This window comes from Magnolia sinica, chromosome 2 (genome assembly GCF_029962835.1).
Source record: "Magnolia sinica isolate HGM2019 chromosome 2, MsV1, whole genome shotgun sequence".
In the NCBI taxonomy this organism is placed as follows: Eukaryota; Viridiplantae; Streptophyta; class Magnoliopsida; order Magnoliales; family Magnoliaceae; genus Magnolia; species Magnolia sinica.
The window spans coordinates 2099713-2118123 of NC_080574.1; the positions used below are offsets into that span (position 1 = coordinate 2099713).

Sequence of the window (18411 nt, forward strand, 5' to 3'; positions counted from 1 at the left end):
AAAAAAATATATCTAGAGATGCCACAGCTGACAGGACAGGACAGCACATCATAGGCTTTCCCTAGTGATCATGAATTAAGATGTGCATTCCCATAACCTGCAAGGATGAACTAAAAACCCATGGCTTTCCACAATAGTCATATACTAAAAAATCTCTCTTTTATTGACCACTTATTAAGCTTTGCTAATATAAATAAATTTAAAAGGAAAGCCTGAAGATTGTAGAATTGTTATTTTTCAAAATAAAATGTAAAAAGAGAGAAAAAAAATAAAATCAGAAGATCATACTAGAGAAAATGCCAGGAGAAACAAGAACAAAATTGATTTGTTCCCTAATAGAAACTATTTTTATAGTAAAGAAGAACCAAATTGATTTGTTCCCTACTAGAAACTACTTTTATAGTGAACCTATGCCATTTTGAGTACTACTGACACTTGGTTAAAATTCAATGTACCACGTTGTTCTAATATTAAGCGCTGCTAAATTTTAGTATTTATTTCCAAAACTATACATAAAGAAGCAAAGGACTATAAGAAAAAATATATACAACACAAATGATTTATAACATTCTGCCATATATAACAAATGAAATATCCTGCTCTGCTCATAGTACACAAATGTAACAAACAATAGATGTTCGTGGTCATCATCTCTAGTCATTTGCAGGCCGAGCTTCAAAACCCCCTCCTGTTCTCTTCTCAAGTGAATAAGGCATGTAGGTTCCAAGAATTTTATCCCACGTGACAAAGAAAGGCTGTGAGAAGTTGTACTTGTTGCCATAGAGTTGATGATGGATGTCATGGTAAGCAGTGTTGTTTCTAAAGAACATATGGAAAAGATTTCCCGGTAGCCACAACCCACAATGATCGTCAACTGTTTTGATGGTCGCAAAGGAGAAGAAGAAAATTGAGGTTCGAGGCGACATACCAGAAAGGAGGAAAGATAGGGCACCGCCAATTGTGTCTAGAAGAAGTCCCTCTAAGGGGTGGTTGTATAGAGCTCCAAAGGCATAGGGGACAACAAGCCGATGATGCTGAGAATGGATGTGCCGATACAAGAACTTGTTATGGTGCATGTATCTGTGCATAAAATATTGCCATGTATCCAGAATCAGCATGGCGATCAAGAATTGCCGCACTAGCACGATAAGGGAAGGTTGCAAATCTGTAGTGTCGCTATTGCTTGTTACCTACATACACATTAGGTATTGATTAGAACCCCATGTATATCATTATTAAGAATTGCCAAAACCCTTAATAAACCATATATCAGCCAGTTCAATAGCTATTAAAATGAAAGAGAATACTTTCTGTGGCTTTCATCTTCCCAGGTTGTAAGCTGCAGTTACAGACATCTGAACCGTAAGGCCTCCGCACCAAGGAAGATCCAAACAAAGGACCATGATATGGGATTGCCAGCAAAATAACCTCCCTTTTTCTTCTTTTTTAAGGTGTGTGCAAATTAGGTCTTAAATTGAATTTCTGTGCTTTCAGCTTACAGAATGAGAAAACGAATAATAAAGGGATAAGTGTTTTGTTATTTAACTAGTCATTGTCTTCCTCTCTAGTTGGCAGCAAGTGTCACTATATGGGGACAAAAGAACACCTAACCATCAGCATGAGAACAACCCTGCATCTGGTTGATATTAACAGAGACTAGCAGCCACACATATCTAAATGCATGTGGAACACAGCTTTTAGAAATTTAATTTCAAAATTTTAAAAGAATTTTTCATTTCTCATATCTCGACAACAAATATTTCAAAATGCAGCTATAAACTTGTGATGAAATTCACCACTGGTGTGTGTGTGTGTGTGTGTGTGTGTGTGTGTGTAACACACACATTTATAAAGGTCAAGTTTTGAAGAATAATTAGTATAAGTTAGCTATGGCATGCATCTAAACTTTGAACATACCACCATATTCTTTGGAATTAGTTCACACATCACTGCTCCATGAATAACCATTAGTAAATTTCCCTTCAACTGACCAATTACTCAATTCTAACAATCCTTCTAATTTCAAAATTAATTATAAAAGCAAGACTTTCACATGGAAATATTTTTAAGGTCATATGAAAAAAGAAAGCAGAATTATTCCTTTCTTTTTCGAAAGTTAAAGCAAACTTACTGTTCTTTTTTTTTTTTTTTGAAAGGTAAAGCAAACGTTCTTTTTTTATTTTCATAAAAATTTATTTTCATAAAAAGAAAGACTTATTCTCATTATAGTATTTCACAAGGGCATCCAGGCATTATTTTTCGACTCCGCCAGGTAGTCATTGTGCAAGCCAGTCCCCAGCCCGAATAGAGGGTTGAGGTCTGGTGGACAGCCAGTCATGAAACTTCAAGTAATCATGAGAATTCCTGTGTGAACAGGAATCATAAAGTCGACACCGACGGGACAAGACATGACGATGATGATAACGTAAATGATTCAGACAATTTTCACAAAACGTGGAATTTAGTGACACTATCGTACAAAAGCATGTTGCTTGACAGTTTGAGCAAAAGGAAGGTCAGAGCAAGCAACATTTTTTGCATCCATCATTGCTTAATGTTGGATGCCCCCTTGTCATTCTAAGCATGGTGGCAACCATTACATGTTACAAGGTCGTACAGAAAAATGACCCGTGATGGCCGTTATAGCCCCCATAATGGCCTGTGGTCCATTACAGGACGATATAGGCTTTTGGAGTTTTTTTCAGGGGGAGAGAGAGAGAGAGAGAGAGAGAGAGAGAGAGCCGTAACAACCATTACAGCCTGTATCGTAAAGGTGACAATGGTGGCCATAACGACCACCGTTACCGTTACGGAATACCTTGATTCTAAGGTTCAATTCATCGTGACCACATCCCTCATCTTTGGGGCATGGGCTAGGGCCATCAATTACTATCCAGATTATCTAGCTCAAACATAAATAGGGTTGTCACCGGAATAGGTTTGGGCCGAGCAAAATCAATTTTTTTAATAGGCCTGGTCCAAACAGTTAAACTCCAATCCAACAATAACCCCAGGCCTGGCCCATTGACAGCCCTAAACCAAAAGATAATGCTCACTTTATCAGTGTGGCTGTAAACCAAAAGCCACGTATGGTGATTGGGAAACAAATTCAAGCAGAACACAAATCATCGACCAAAAAAGCAAGAGAAATAATATTTTCTCCAGTGCATCCCTTCAAGATAGAAATTTCAAATTTGGTGTTAGAAAGGATTTTAAGTGGAACAGCTTCCTTTAGTTCTCAGTTCTTACTTTGGAAACGATTTGAGTGGTAAGTACTGAAATCATGGGCGGGAGGAAAGTTGAAGTTAAGAGTAGAGGTGAGTTATTATCAATTCCCTGAGTAAATACACGCTGATGAATATTAATACACACTGATGAATATTAATTAGTGACCCTCTAATACCTGTCCAGCTGGAGTATTCACCATTTGGGCATTATGACGATCACTATGCAAATGACAGCAAAGGGAACATCCAAGGGGAGAAAGTCACAAGAAATGGAGACATCAAACCAAAACCCAAGGTTAGAACTAGGAGTTAAGATGTGATGCCTTGCCAAACCAAGCAAGAATACTGTCAGTTCCCAATAACCCTAGGAGAGACCCCATTCTAGCTAAGAAGGAACACTTGCTCAACACCTTGGTGCCTAAAAGGACAGCCTGAAAGTTTTTAGCAAATTGATATCAGTTCAAATCCTTATTAGTGGCTTCATCCCAATTCACAACACATAATGGGTGATGCGTGGTGAGCAAGCCATCAGGTAAGTGACTATTGGCTGGGATTCCCATGTCATTGCCAGTCTAGCCAACAGGTGAATTAAAGGTGCAAGTATAAATGCCACAATAAATCAAGTGCAAGGTGCCATCACCTTGGCCATCATATCATTGTTATGTAATCAATAGAGCATGACTTAACTTGCATGATACGTGTCAAATACCCATCCGAAAACCAATTTGTCACTGTACCTACCACATAGAGCTAATAGCCTCTTTTTTTCTTTTTCTTTTTTTCTTTTTCTTTTTCTTTTAAATTTACTGCAGCTCAAAATCGCCAATAGTTGTGCAATAATTAGGATGGATTTTTTCCTGGACCTTAAGAAGCAAAAACCATCCCCAAGTCCATTTGTCATTACCATCACAAGGTACAAGGAGTAAGGTAACTGAACATGGCCATCTTTTTTTTTTTAAAGCAAGCCACATAACCATCATTCCACTCAGAATTCTTGTCATATGATCACCATCTTGCCTAGAAATTAATCAAGCCATATATCAGGCATTAAGGGCAAACAATCATAGCATCATGCCTCACAAAGCGTGGGAAACACATCCAAATTCCTCTCCCATGACATGTTTGATTCAACTTGGCAGATTATTCAACAGTGGGCTATCTGGGGAGGCAGAAAACCTTCGAAAAGAAATCAGTTTTCATGGAAAATTATTTCCCTGTTTGAGAAAAAGGTAGGCAAGGAAATTCCAATTCAAAAAAAAATAAAAAAATCCTCAAATAAAACAGTGGTTGCCAATTTCTTCCAAAAGAAAAGGTTAAATGCTGATTTGCACAGTTACAAGAAACAACAATCATTGTTTGACCATCAACTTTTTGACCTTTCCATGGAAAACAACACTCCAAACCAATCAAAGGAATTATTGTTGGATTCTGCAGTTGTCCATTTCCTGGGGATTCCTTGAGGTTTTCCATGCCCACATTTTAGATTCTCTCCTATCCAAACAGGCTTGAATCCAAATTCTTTAACTTTAAAGAAGCACAGACCCAACAAAAAAGGGAAAAAAAAAAAAAAAGTTTAATGTTTCCTTCTTTTCTTTTACAATAGAAATTAGGAAGGACTTCCCTGCACACAACAACAACCTTGAAGGTTAAAATAACTCCATTATCTGATGAATTTGTCGTCTCGTTAGTATCTCACAATGTACAACAGAAGAACCATTCAAAGCCATGCCTTTCCAAATAATTTAAATATAAATAAATAAATAAAATTTAAAAATATATATATATATTCAAGGTCATAGACCAATAAATTTTATTTTATTTTTTTAAGGAAAAACCTCATCCAACATAAAATATATATAAAATTTTTTTATTTTTATTTTTTAAAAAAAGGAAGCCTCCATGGGCCAAATTCCCTGATCAACCTCAGGGGATTGGGAACATTGAATACCTTGGAAATGAAAATAATTTCTGGAACAGTGTTTTAAATAGCACCGTACCAAGAATGTAGTGTACGCTACGTAGCGTATCATAGCCCACACATTACGTAGCATGCAAAATACCACATTTCCCCTATAGTGCATTCTATAGGGGCCATAGCATAAGCTGCACGGTATGTTGCATGTAGCATATGTAGCATACACTGCACAATGTGCAAGTTTTTACATTAAAAAAAACAACGTTTTACAAGTTGGACTTTCATGTTAATTCAGCTACTGATTTTAAATGGTGATAACCTATCCTCCTCACACATGGCAATGATGTCGAGCCATCCACAGCATCCAAATAGTGGGTCATATTGTTGATGGAGAATATCTCTGCATGTACCCCTATCAGACAATTTAAACCATCTATACAAGGGCCTCCACATGTACAGCTAAAGATTTATGAGTATTCGAATGGTGTAAAACTCACATTTATTCAGAATGTTTTAAAACTGATGGGTTTCAAAAGAGGGTTTCGAAAGCCCTCTTTTGAAACCCTAGTACTTGACGGCAAAAATCCATCTTTCCCCCAAAATGTGTATTCCCGATTCCCTTAATCCAAGGAACTGTAGAGCAGACCAAAATTTAGGGCATTGATCAGCCCTGTGAAGTTTCACAGGCATTGGAGCCCAAACAGAGGAGAAGTTTGAGATTTCCCATTTGAAATTTGTATGGCTATGGAGCTAAAGAATTGGGTTTTTTGGCTTTACATAAAGGTAGTTTTCATACTCTTGATCTCATTTAATAACTTTTATATTACTTTGATTGATCTATTATTGATTTATTTTATTTTCCTTTTTTTTCAATTCTTAGGAGGTTGGTTTTATGCAACATTGTAGAATAAGCTTATTCTACAACCATTTGTTGAGTAGATCCCATTCTGGTGTGTGTATAGCTAGCATGGAATCCAACCTGTCCAGTCCATCATGTGGGCCAACACTCAATAATGGTTGTTTTCAATAGTTGTCAAGGGTCATTTGCATGGGAGAAAATGGAGGTAAATGGGGAGAATTGGGAATAAATGGAGGTAAATGGTATTTAAGATGTGTTTGGTTGGGAGTAAATGCATGAAAATGGAATGAAATGGGAGTAAATGGGCTTGTTAGAGAGGATTTGGAAATAAATGGGGTGAAATGCCTTTTTGAGCTCCCTTGGAGAGTCGCATGACTAAACAAAGGTGTCGCTACGCACATGTCTTCCATACACGTGGCACGCTAATGATACTCCGAAACAAACCAATTATTGGCTACATAAATAAAACGGCGCCAATAGAATCATCCAAACCGTCCAAAGGTTAACCATGTAAATGGACGACTAAAAAATGTTGGCAAGTTGCTTGTTTGTGATCCTTAGGGGTCGTTTGGCACTTGGGGGGATTTGGCACCATGTGATGATGGCTGTGAAAAACTGAAGCCTTTTTTTTTTTTTTTTTTGCTTTTTTTCATTTTTTTATCTTTATTCTAACTATTTATCATATTTTCCCTAAATATTTTAATTAAAAAATAGAAGTATCATGTAGCTTATGCTACACGTTATAGAGGGTTGGATGCTACACAATACACTACACATTATAGAGGGCTAAACGCTACGCAATACACTACACACTATTTAAAACACTGCTTTGTAATCATATTCTCCCCCGTTTGGGAAATAAAAAGGATGGTGTGGAATATGTTTTCCTTTTCGAAGGCTTTCCCAGGAATTTTGGAAACTAATGTCACCCAAAACAGATGTTAGATCGATTTCCAAGGCTGCGATAGGAAGCAAACTAACTGCGCCTTCTTGCTTTGGTTTCCTTCCACACGGTTCTCCACAAAAAATACACTCCAAAGCAAGCAGCAAGATTACCGTTGGACTCACAAATTTCCATTTCCACAGGAATCCTTGTTAGTTTTCCATATCCATGTTTTAGTTTTCCTGCATCCACATACAACCTAAGCAAATCAACTTCAGCAATAAGAGGGCAACTCAATAAGGAAGCTGGGAAAAAAAATAATAATAATAAAATAAAATTCTTAGTGCCTCTAGCAATGCCCTTTCTTCAACTCCAAAAGTTTTCTTAACCAAATGGACCTATGAGAGCAACTCTACAACTCTAGCATTCCTAATAACACTATCGATGCCCAAGGAATGCATTCCCCTCGCTACAGCTTCCATCAAAATTGAGCTTACAGTATATATTTTTATTCTCACATAACTTTTCCCTAAAAAGCCCACCATTCCTCCTGAAAAGCCACAGAACACCACAAAATGAAGGATCCTATAACCAACTTTGTCAATTTCGTAGCAAAATATCGGCAGCCGCCCCTATTAACGATAAAGCACCATATCGACCTCCATCACCTCCATATCGTCAGATATGGACCCCCCATATCACTACTAGGGGTGGGGTCATAGGGATATGATACAGCCAATAGTCCAGTATCATAACGAATACTTAAAACCATGGCAATGATCAACTACAATCAATTGCATATGACTTCACATGCAACCCAGCTCACTCATCAGCGTGCCATGTGAGTAGAACACCCAAGCCGTGCATAACATGGCCCACACCATGAAGATCAACTGGACAAAAAATAAGCTGGCCACTCATCAGCAGTCTGCATATGCTTTGAATCAGACTGTTGGTGGGTCTGATTTAAACCCAGCCCATTTTCGTACAGGGTGGCCCACCTGTTGAATGGACGGGTCGAATTTGGCACCAGGTGATCTTTGTGGTGGGCCCGCCTTATGCAAAGATCAGACGTCCTACACACATGACGGTATAGCAAGTGAACACGGTTGCAAGTGAATTTCAAATGCAGATATCGTCCATAACAACAAAACCCATCGTTACGAAATTCACCGGCACAGAAGAATTCAAGATTGTTTCATCGCAGAAATAAACCAGTGCCGTCAGTGTAATTCCAGTAAGCGTAATAAGAAAGCTCGCAATGTTATAAAGGAAAAATAACTAGAATTTCAAATTGAAAACATGCGGAAAGGTAGGCATACGGTGAATAAGAGGATCGCAATGAGAGCCTGAACCGCCTGCTGCAGAAGAACCCCTTTGACGACGGTGGCCTTCGAAACCAAGTTCTTGATGTCTTCGTCTTTCCGCGTATGCAGCCTATAGTTGTCGAAACCGCCCAACATGATATAAAATCCGGAATAGATCCAATACACCAGGATCGGCACGAAAGTGCCCAGCAATTCGTCAGACACGAAATTCTCCATGAAAGAGGAAAGAGAATAAACCCTAGGCGGAGAAATTAGGGTTTGGAATTCGTCTGGATTGGGGCAGAAAACCCTAACCCCAACGGCGTTTTATATGGAGACGGATTCTAGGACTTGGAAGAATCGAAGAAGGTCTTCGAAGGATGAGAGATGAAGGCTGCGATCGGAAATATCAAAGAATCTGCCTCTCTCTCTATCTCTCTCCGTTTTGGATTTTTGACCGGGTGCGCAGTGTAGCATCAGTCATGGAGGGTTGAGTCGTCGAGATGCCGGTGGTGCTACGATGCGCATAGTGCGCCTCGCGTTAGGTGATAGTTTGTTAGGCGGCTATCCTGGCGCGAATTGCCAGCGAAAAGCCTTTCGCATGAACTTCCAGCTGCAGGAAGTTAGTTGGGGCCCACCTTGATGTTTGCGAGAGATCCACCCCGTCCATACGTTTTTCCAGATCATATCAGGACATGACCACAAGACGAGCCAGATCCAAAACTCAAGCGAGCCGCATGACAGGAAAAATTGGGATAGGAAATTGCCTACCATTGAAACTTCCACTGTGATGTTTATATGCCATCCATACCGTTCATAAGGTTATTCCTACCGGTATGAACTGAAAGCATGAAAATATCAGCCTAACCTAAACTTCTGTGGCCGCACAAGTATTTCAACAGTGGACATTTGATCCTCACTATTTTATGTCTTGGATGCCATGTATGTTTGATAACGCATAGATTTTTATATTTTCAGTTCATTCAAGTAAGAAGGTCCTTGTTCTTGCTCGGGTGGTAGGCTTCAACACGCGTCAAGGGTTCGAGTACCTATAGGTGGTGAAATTCCACTAGTGTGAGTGTGTGTCAAGGGCTCGAGTACCTATAGGTGGTGAAATTCCACTAGCGTGAGCGTGTGGGGGTGTGTGCGCGTGTGTAAAAAAATAAAAAATAATAATAATAATATATATATATATATATATATATTTAAAAAACAAAAAAAAAATTGGAAAAAGACTTTATGAAAAGTATGAATAACATAGCATATAAGCATCACGGCCATATGGAATGTTGTTAATTTCTCACAAGCATCACAATCCCCTGACTTAGCTTCTTATGGTACTAGGAAGTACCTGAAGTATGTACGGGGCCCTGGGCTACTCATCAAGCTAGTCAGGTCATCAGATGGGTGCTTAAAGAAGTGCTTTTCCAACGTTGGTCCACTCAGATTCTGTCAGTGGATATCATCCATCCAGCAGGCCCACAGTGGAAAAACTCGCATCTGTTTTGATAGTGGCACCAGCCAACTTGATCCTGACAGTGGAGATGGCCCAATAATGCAAGCAATCAACTGTGACGAATCGAAAATGTCTGGTCACTGATAGGCAGTACATCATCGTCTGATTATTTGTGTTACAGACCATTGATGTGATGGGCCTGAAAAATCCCCACCATGGGAAGATCCTAGTCGCGTATACTTGGCCCTTTCTTTTGTTTGATGTGGGTAATTACTGAAACCATCGTACTTAGCTGATTATTTGCAGGTTCATGTTGGAGATTTTTGAGGCATGCTTCATCATTGTTAGGGGAGCGGATTATGTGAGACTCGCCTAAGATGGTGTGTCCCTTGTTGTGGGGCCTATATTGAATATTTATTATATATCAAGGGTGTTCATTTATTTTTTGGGATTATTTTAAAGCATGGCCTAAAAATAAAGTAGATATGGTTCTCAGGTAGAGTATACCTTTGTGGGATAAAAAAACATTTTGGATGTAGCTTTTATTTGTTTTCTTCCCTTCATCTATGTTCATGTGACCTTATCAAGGTTAGATGACAAATAAACATCATGGGAGCATTGCGGTGAGCCTTGGGAAGTTTTTAATAGTCATGCTTTCAATCACCAACGTTTCCTAGGTATACTTGAATTTTGGATCTACTTTATTCTTGAGCTCATGCTCTAAAATAATATAGAAAAATGGATGAACAGCATAGATATATAATATATACATCAAGGTAGGCCTCATGGGAAGGCCGCACCTAATCCGCTCACCATTGTTATGACGCATCATATCAATATTATAGATCACCAAATTGTGAGCCCCACTTATAGCTATGGTGATCAAGAATATTCCACCATCCTCTCATCAAAATTAATAAGAAAAAAATGCTTTGGTACTTTGAGGGAGTCCGATAGATGATGTCATAAATTGAGAGTCAAATAAAATGTTTTTTTTTTAAAGGCAAATAAAGTAAATTATAATTACTATATTTTCATACCATGAACCACCATTCTTAGGGTGATTTTTGGGTAAACACCTCATATTTATAAGAGTAAATAAACGTTACTCATTTATCAACATTTATCGTTGTAATTAAAAAACCAAACAAGCCTTCACCATTGATAAAATTATAATGGCATCATTTCTACACTATTCTAATATCAAAACATTACCAAAATTCACTAATGTCATCGTAAGATGTTATTAAAAAATGCAATGATTACAGAATCCTTTACCCACCATTCTCATGCTTGGTTTGATTGTGGTTAAATAATAATGGTAACACATTTAGTTTACATTACCAGTGTTATTGGTGAAAAAAATCAAGCTAAGCCGAATGTAGAATAATCCAGTGCAACTAATTGTACAAGACATGTGATGGTTCCAAAACATAGATCAGCGCCTTCCATCAAGCTCAACCCCATTATTCATGACCCCAGACTAAAATCACACCAATCAGATGATGTTAGTCATCCAAATAGTCCCCTCCTTTTACATTGTTTGATTTCAAGCCACTAATGGAAGGTTTGGATTATCTGAAGAAGGTGATCATGGGAAGGTGGCCCGTGATTGGGCTGAACCAGATGGAGAGTCCAGATGGATGGTTGCTCTATCCATGTGCACGATTAGCTAATTTATACGAAAATCCGTTAGACATTGACTGCATGGGAACATTGCCCACCCGTAGCTTGGGTTCATTAGATAATTTGGCCCATCTCACCCGTGCAGTTCTGATTCCCATACATATTTCATTTGTAAACGCTCAGTGGGCCACACATCGGTTGTCCACTGCATGTTAGATTGGAATTGTGAATGGCAACTGCATGCGCTTTCAATCAAGTAGGCCATGTTCATTAAAATCTCATTTTGTCTTGTTGAACCACATGACCATAGTGCAGAAAGCGTCACAATATGGTGGGGTAATGCCTACAGAGGACACATGGCGGGGTAATGTGTTCATCACGTCCACCCATATACTAACACTAGGACAAGTCACCTTTTAAAAGTAAGACCTAGGAGCCAATTTCATCCATTAGTTTTCATTGGGATTATCTCACTGCATATATATTTGATTGTTTACTATTTTCCTTTTTTCCTGACATTGTGGGACCTATTTAGCTCAGCGGGATTAAATGATATGGAATTGTATTAAATAGAATTAATACTATTATTATGCAATAATTGCATGTCTAAAAATATCATCTTATTTTAACTTCCCAGTACCATGGGATTGATTTTTTATTTTGGGAAAAACATTGTATCAAGCCAAGTTTGTATTTCATGGACCATAAAATTATACTTAACAGACTAAATTCACAATTGATGTTAATCACCTGTATACACATACAACTCAAATGTTATATATAAAAGATACAAATTGATAAATAGCATGGTTAAAATATGTGTGTGCGTGTGTGTGCGTAAACCCAATCCACAAAAAAACCAGCATTTCTATTGCCAGAACTAGATGATATGATATGACACTTAGATTAATCCAATGTTTTTCATCTAACATGGGATGGATTTTGCATGGGACCAAATGCAATTTCACACCACCTGCTCCCACCTAATCCATGTTCCATAGGAATTTCCAACGGTCTGTAACACAAATAATCATTAAGGCTAACTGGGCGGTCCTACATTCTGAGTATTGATTACTCTTATCACATCTCCCTCAACTCTAAATACTTAGAGCATATGCTCCTTGGATCCACTAGCCTTTCGCCAGATTGTGGTTGATAATATAATTTTAGGCCTTTAAAAAATTAGAGAATCTAATTTTATTGCTTAATAGCATGGAATTTGATTATTTTATTTGGACTACCTAACCTTCCTTATAAAAGATAAGGAATCATATTTTCTATCGTATTCATTTAATCATTTGGAAAAATTAGACCTATCCCATTAGATTTGATAGGCTGGAGCATTAGTATATTTATATTCATTAGATATTATCAATGATTATTTAATAAGTACTGATACATGTGTGGATGTGAGATGTCAACGTACATTTTTCAGTTGTCATACTCAAAACTGAAAAACGAATGGACAAATGACCAAGTACAGCACCTTGTGAGAACATTCACGTGTAAGGGCATACTTTTCATGTCTCAAAATATTGCACGGTGATCCCAGCATAACGCGTTGACTTATAATAACTTTCAAACATGCTTTATGTGAGCACCTTACTTACGCCGGTACATAGCCCATTCAAATCCCACTATACCTCTAACAAGAGTTATGCTCTTGTTTCAAGTGCGGCACACCGGGTTCATACAAATCAGCCGAATGATCTGCTGATCACCAGTTTACATGGAACTTGTGCGAATTTTTATGAGAACAGATCATTTGTTATGTGACTCCAAAACCTGAACGATCCATGTAAAGCAGCACCTCATGGAATCGTTTAGAGCCAATTTTTACTTCGGTCCAAAATTTTTTGTGGACCATGAAAAACAAAAACAGTATCCTCCCTTGTTTTGCATTTCTCTTTTCTATGGCCCACCAGATTGTCAGATCATGGTGAAAATTTATAATTTTGAGTTTCATGGGATTCTGCATCACATGGACCGTTGGGATTAAACACCCACGGCACTTGTAAAAAGTTGCACACGTGCATAGGTGTGCAGGTGAGAATGACTGTACAAATAAATGGGCCGCTCCATGAATATCACACGGCAAGCAAATCAAGATGACCCAGTTATTACATGACTTTTATTGAGTTATGTCATCGGCTGCCCATTGATTTTGACATTGTCGGCCACCTAATAAGTGGACCTGTTGTTATTTTATCTCGAGGTGACTTCGTGGCAGCATCGTCTCCCCCTACATATTTTATCAGATGTCCACAAGGTGGAAGGGGAAATACTGTTGCATCAGCCCACGTGTGATCGTTTCTCAGAAAACGGTACGGAAAAGGGCTTGTCCACGTGTGAATCGGCAATGAGATACTCGGCTGGATGCATTTCACATTATACTCGGCTTTTCAGATGGGGCAATTGGCTGTCATGGTCCAATGATCCAGAGCATTGGTCTGCTGGGTCCCGTCCATGGACCGTGGCATAAAAATATTATGGACGGTACAATCTCATTCATTCAATTTGTAGCCAGAGAAGATAGATGGTTGAAAAGAGAAATACAGCAACGGTCCACATTCAACTAAAGAATGACACTTTTGGCGGATGGGATCATCCAATCTGGAACAGGTTTTTGGGCATGGTACTTCCGCAGTTGGGGGCAACAGACCAAAGGTCTGGATTACGGTGGAGAGCAGGATGACCGTTAACGCAGGAACGTCGAGAGTGGCTTGTGGTGGGCCCCCGAGCAATCGTCGTCCCTTTTTTTTTTTTACTCGGATTGCGTAGTGGAGCACAGAGCACTCACGTAGGTAGTGTGTGGTGCTGGAAAAGCTTTGGGAGCTCATCATGGTGTATGTTTTTATCCAAGCGGTTCATCCATTTTGGAAGCTAATTTTAGTGCATGAGCGCATAAATTAGGCAGATCTAAATCTCAAGTGGACCACACCACAGGAAAAAGTTGTGATCGAACACCCACCATTAAAAACTTCTTAAAGCCTATCCTAATGTTTATTTACCATCCAACCTCTTGGTTATGTCGCACATGCGTAGATGAAGGGAAAACACAAATGTCATTTTAATTCACAACTTTGGTAGCCTCGAGAAGTTTTTAATGGTGAGTGTTCAGTTACTACTGCTTCCTACGGTGTGTCTCATCTAAAACTTATATCTGCCTCATTTATGGTCTCATTCTCTAAAATGAGCTTTAAAAGATAGATGAACGGCTTGGATAAAACACCTACATCGTGATGGCACCGACGGAGCTTTTCCCGAACCACATCATAACAATGATACCTACAACCGGTTGTACGCTGGCCAAGGGGCTTGTATCAAATGCAAGCATGCATGTGCAAGGCATCCAACCGTTTTAAAAGGTGGGCACACCGTGAAAACTACCTGGCCTAAAAGTTAGGCCACATATCTCATTAGGCAGACCACATGGAGTAGATTGATTCAAACTTCTATTTAGGTTAATGGAAACCGTTCATTGTCTCCATACACAGTGGCCTGTCGTCCGATGAGTGGACCAACCTACTTTTGGAGATAGGTGATCTTCATGGTGGGATCCACATTATGTACAGCTTGGATCCCCTACATGGGTCACAGTGTGCTGTGCGAGAAACGGATTGTATGTTAATCTATCATACAACCAGTTGCAGTTGATTATTTGGTCCAGCACCTTTGTCTCTGCTCGTTCCATTATCTTTAACGTTTTTATCTTGAAAATAACGTCTGTTCTGACTAATATAATTGCTTGGAGGTTGTCATTCCTCGAAGTCACGGGACGCGGATTGCCTTGTACACGGTCGCCGGGGTATCCTTGGTGACCGACATGGCATAATTTAATTAATTGGGCCTCGTGAGATGGCCCACCATGCTGGCGGCTTTGATTGTTTTCAGTTATTTGGCGTGTGAGAATTGAGATGATGGCTTGATCCAAACCGATCAATTTCGACCAAGCATCAAAATAAGTAGATTTGTATAATAAAAACATGTATGACTAAAATTTGAGAAAATTGATCACTTAATGTAGAATTCAATTAGGCGATAATCAAATAGTGAAATTCTTCCTCTGAAAATAAGTTATTTTGTGTCTTCCTTAAAAAGAAATTTCAAAATACCAATGTAAAAAAATAAATAATAATAATAACAACTCACCATCAACCATCAGGAGAAACTACGGGAATGCGTCTCTTTTAAGAACTGCTTTATATTTGATAAAGAAAAAAATTTTAACATAAGAGCATAGACTTGTATTACAACTAAAGCTTGTAGTTAAGAATTATCACTACTCGAAAAGATAAATTAATACATTTGACTAATTATTATTGTGTTAGATTGGGTTATGTTGAGTTTGTTTCTTTTTTGTTACATTCTTCTAATATTTATAGATTTCTATTGTAGTTTATTTTTTTAATTTATTATTTTATTATTGCAATTGTTACAACAGCTCAAAAGTCCTTTTAGATTATTCTATTTTTTAGTTCATTTTAGTACGGTTTTCTTTATGACAATTTCACTTCTGAACACTTCTCAGCCACTGACTTTATTCTTGTTGCCCAATGTTTTGTTTTAGCTGCCCTCAATCACCTTTTATATCTAAAATATTTTGATTGTACTTTTTACATATCGACCATAACACTCCGTCTACCATCTACTGACATGTAAATCTAACTTTATGCTAATTATCCTCGAACGATGTCACATGTCACCCTCTTATTACCTTTTTCAAAATTGCCAAAAATAGGATATAACACACCCAAAATATGTTTGTAAGTTTTCTAATTAAGACGAAAGAAGGAGAATGAATATTTCCTTTTTTGGCCATCACCTTAAAATTTTAAAATCTTCTAAAAAAATTCCCCAAAACAAGATTTGTCGCCATGGTTGGCCTTGCTTGAAAGAAAAGGAAGACACATCACACAATGCTTAGTCAAGGACTATACATAATATGTTATGTTTGGCCTCTCATTACATATATCCCACAATTCATACATGCATGGCCCATGAAGATTGGCAAATCCTAGCTATATAATCTTAAAGTTTGCTTATGTAGAACTGGTATCAAATCTGCCCCATCCATTAAGTGGCTCTAGGCAATAGGACCAAAGGTTGACAACATGCATGCCCCACCAGGAGAATAGAACATCATGGGAATTAGGCAATTCTGAAAACTCAAATGGACTTACTCTGTAAATTTAGATATCTTAAGCATGATTCTAGGCATTTACTGTTGTCAAAAAACATTGATTAAAAAATATATTAAAATAATATATATATATATATACACAAATTTTGTTTGAAAATAACTCGGGTTTTTTGGTGTTTTGGGAATACTCTCATATCAAAAATGAGAGAAGAAAAATTGTGTGTTATATATAGGATGTGGAGTACCTTATTATTTGCTTGATTGATTTGTAGAGTACCGTGACTTACGAAGCACTGGAACACCCGCATGCATATGGTCACAGGCTCTGTGCGAGGGCATGTGAGGCAGCGCGGTTGTAGACGCACTAGTGACACACTTTACACTTTGCACAAAATCAGTGCAAGTCGCGATGCGAAAAAAAAAAATGGGTCAGGTGGCTGGAGTGGGCAAATGGTATGAATAAGACCAGTGTGTCTTTTATAGATGCTGAAAATTGGTAGTTTGAGAGAAATTTAACTGCACATACAGTATTAAACTAGACCATGCAGAAACGGTTGCATGTGGCTAGCCCAACGATCATAAAATGGCTAGCATGCCACAGCTGGTTGTCCAACATGCATAACAATTAGAAACTGCCAATAACGGCTAGTTTCTCATCAACACGCATAAAACAATCATATTGAGTTATGAGCCTGGATCAAAACAGTCAGCAACCCTAGCCTATATAAACAGTGCTTGGGTGGTTCATTGTACCATCACCAACAACTCAAACTACTCTTACACACAACCCAACAAGAAGAGTAAGATCAAGCCAGCCAAGTTCAATACAAACCATAGCTAGTACTAATCAAGAAATAGACTAGAGTAGTGGTCTAAACAAGCAACAAATTTTCTAAATTTCTCTCTGATATAGGATTTTATTTCATTTATTTGTCAGAAAGAAATTTATGTACAAAGAATTCCATTAGGGGTTCTTCGTGTTTGTTTAATCTAGAATCACAAACAAACTTATCGTATCCTATAAGCTATTTGCCTGTAACCTAATAACATTCTCAACCTCCTAAGGTGGGCGAATAACACTTGAAGGACAGCGTGATTACACGTGCTTTGGCCTGTCATGGCCTATCATTTATTTTGCACTAACATTTTATGTGGAATAGCTTACCTGATTTTTGGCTTCTGCAATGAACAAAGAGGGCCCCACACGATGGATGGAGTAGCACACATCACATGAGCCCAACAACAGCCTACTACAACGATAAGTTGTGTCGGTACCAATAGCATGTGAGTGCTCCATGAGAACGTATTTTCCTTTCATTGGTTGAATGAGTTGGTTAAATCCCACCCTTTGGTTTGTTAGCATCCTATTGAAAGGTTTATGATTTTTTGGCCTGACATATTTTCCGCGAGTCGGGACCGTTAGAAGTGGGAACTATATGATCAATGATTACTGATTGATAAACCTACTTATACAACTACCGAGCATCGTACAAAACAATTAGAGTACCAGACGAATGGAATTGGGTTGCGTACTGAGTTACTTAATACCCTTTTATCGTACTGAGTAAACTCAGTTGGGCCTACCGTGAATGTTTGTGGGTTATCCACGCCGTCCATACGTTTTTTCAGCTCATTTCAATGGTTCAGCCGAAAATTGAAGCATGCCCAAAGCTCAAGTGGACCACACCATAGGAAACAGTGGGAATAATGACTTCCACAATTGAAACCTTGTTAGGGCCCAAAGTGATGTTTATTTGTCATCCAGCCTGTTCATAAGATCACATGGACATGGATGAAGGGAAAGCATAAATAAAAGATTGATCCAAAAGTTCTGTGGCCCCCAATAAATTTTGGATGGTAGAATTTCAATTCACATTGTTTCCCATGGTGAGGTCCACCTGAGATTTGGATGTATTTCTTTTTTGGGTTAAAGCCCTCAAATTTTCTGTTAAAATGGATGAACAGAGTGGATAAAATATATAAACCCTGGTTTAA

General features: G+C 38.3%; 1 protein-coding gene across 1 annotated transcript; it reads right to left on the reverse strand.

Moving 5' to 3' along the window:
- Nucleotides 1-513: 513 nt before the first annotated feature.
- Nucleotides 514-8722, reverse strand: LOC131231551 (sphinganine C4-monooxygenase 1). The gene is made up of 2 exons (XM_058227779.1): nucleotides 8207-8722; nucleotides 514-1190 (listed from the first exon to the last, which is right to left on the reverse strand). The coding sequence occupies exons 1-2, from the start codon at nucleotides 8426-8428 to the stop codon at nucleotides 654-656; spliced, it is 759 nt and encodes a 252-aa protein (XP_058083762.1). The 5' UTR covers nucleotides 8429-8722; the 3' UTR covers nucleotides 514-653.
- Nucleotides 8723-18411: the final 9689 nt, after the last annotated feature.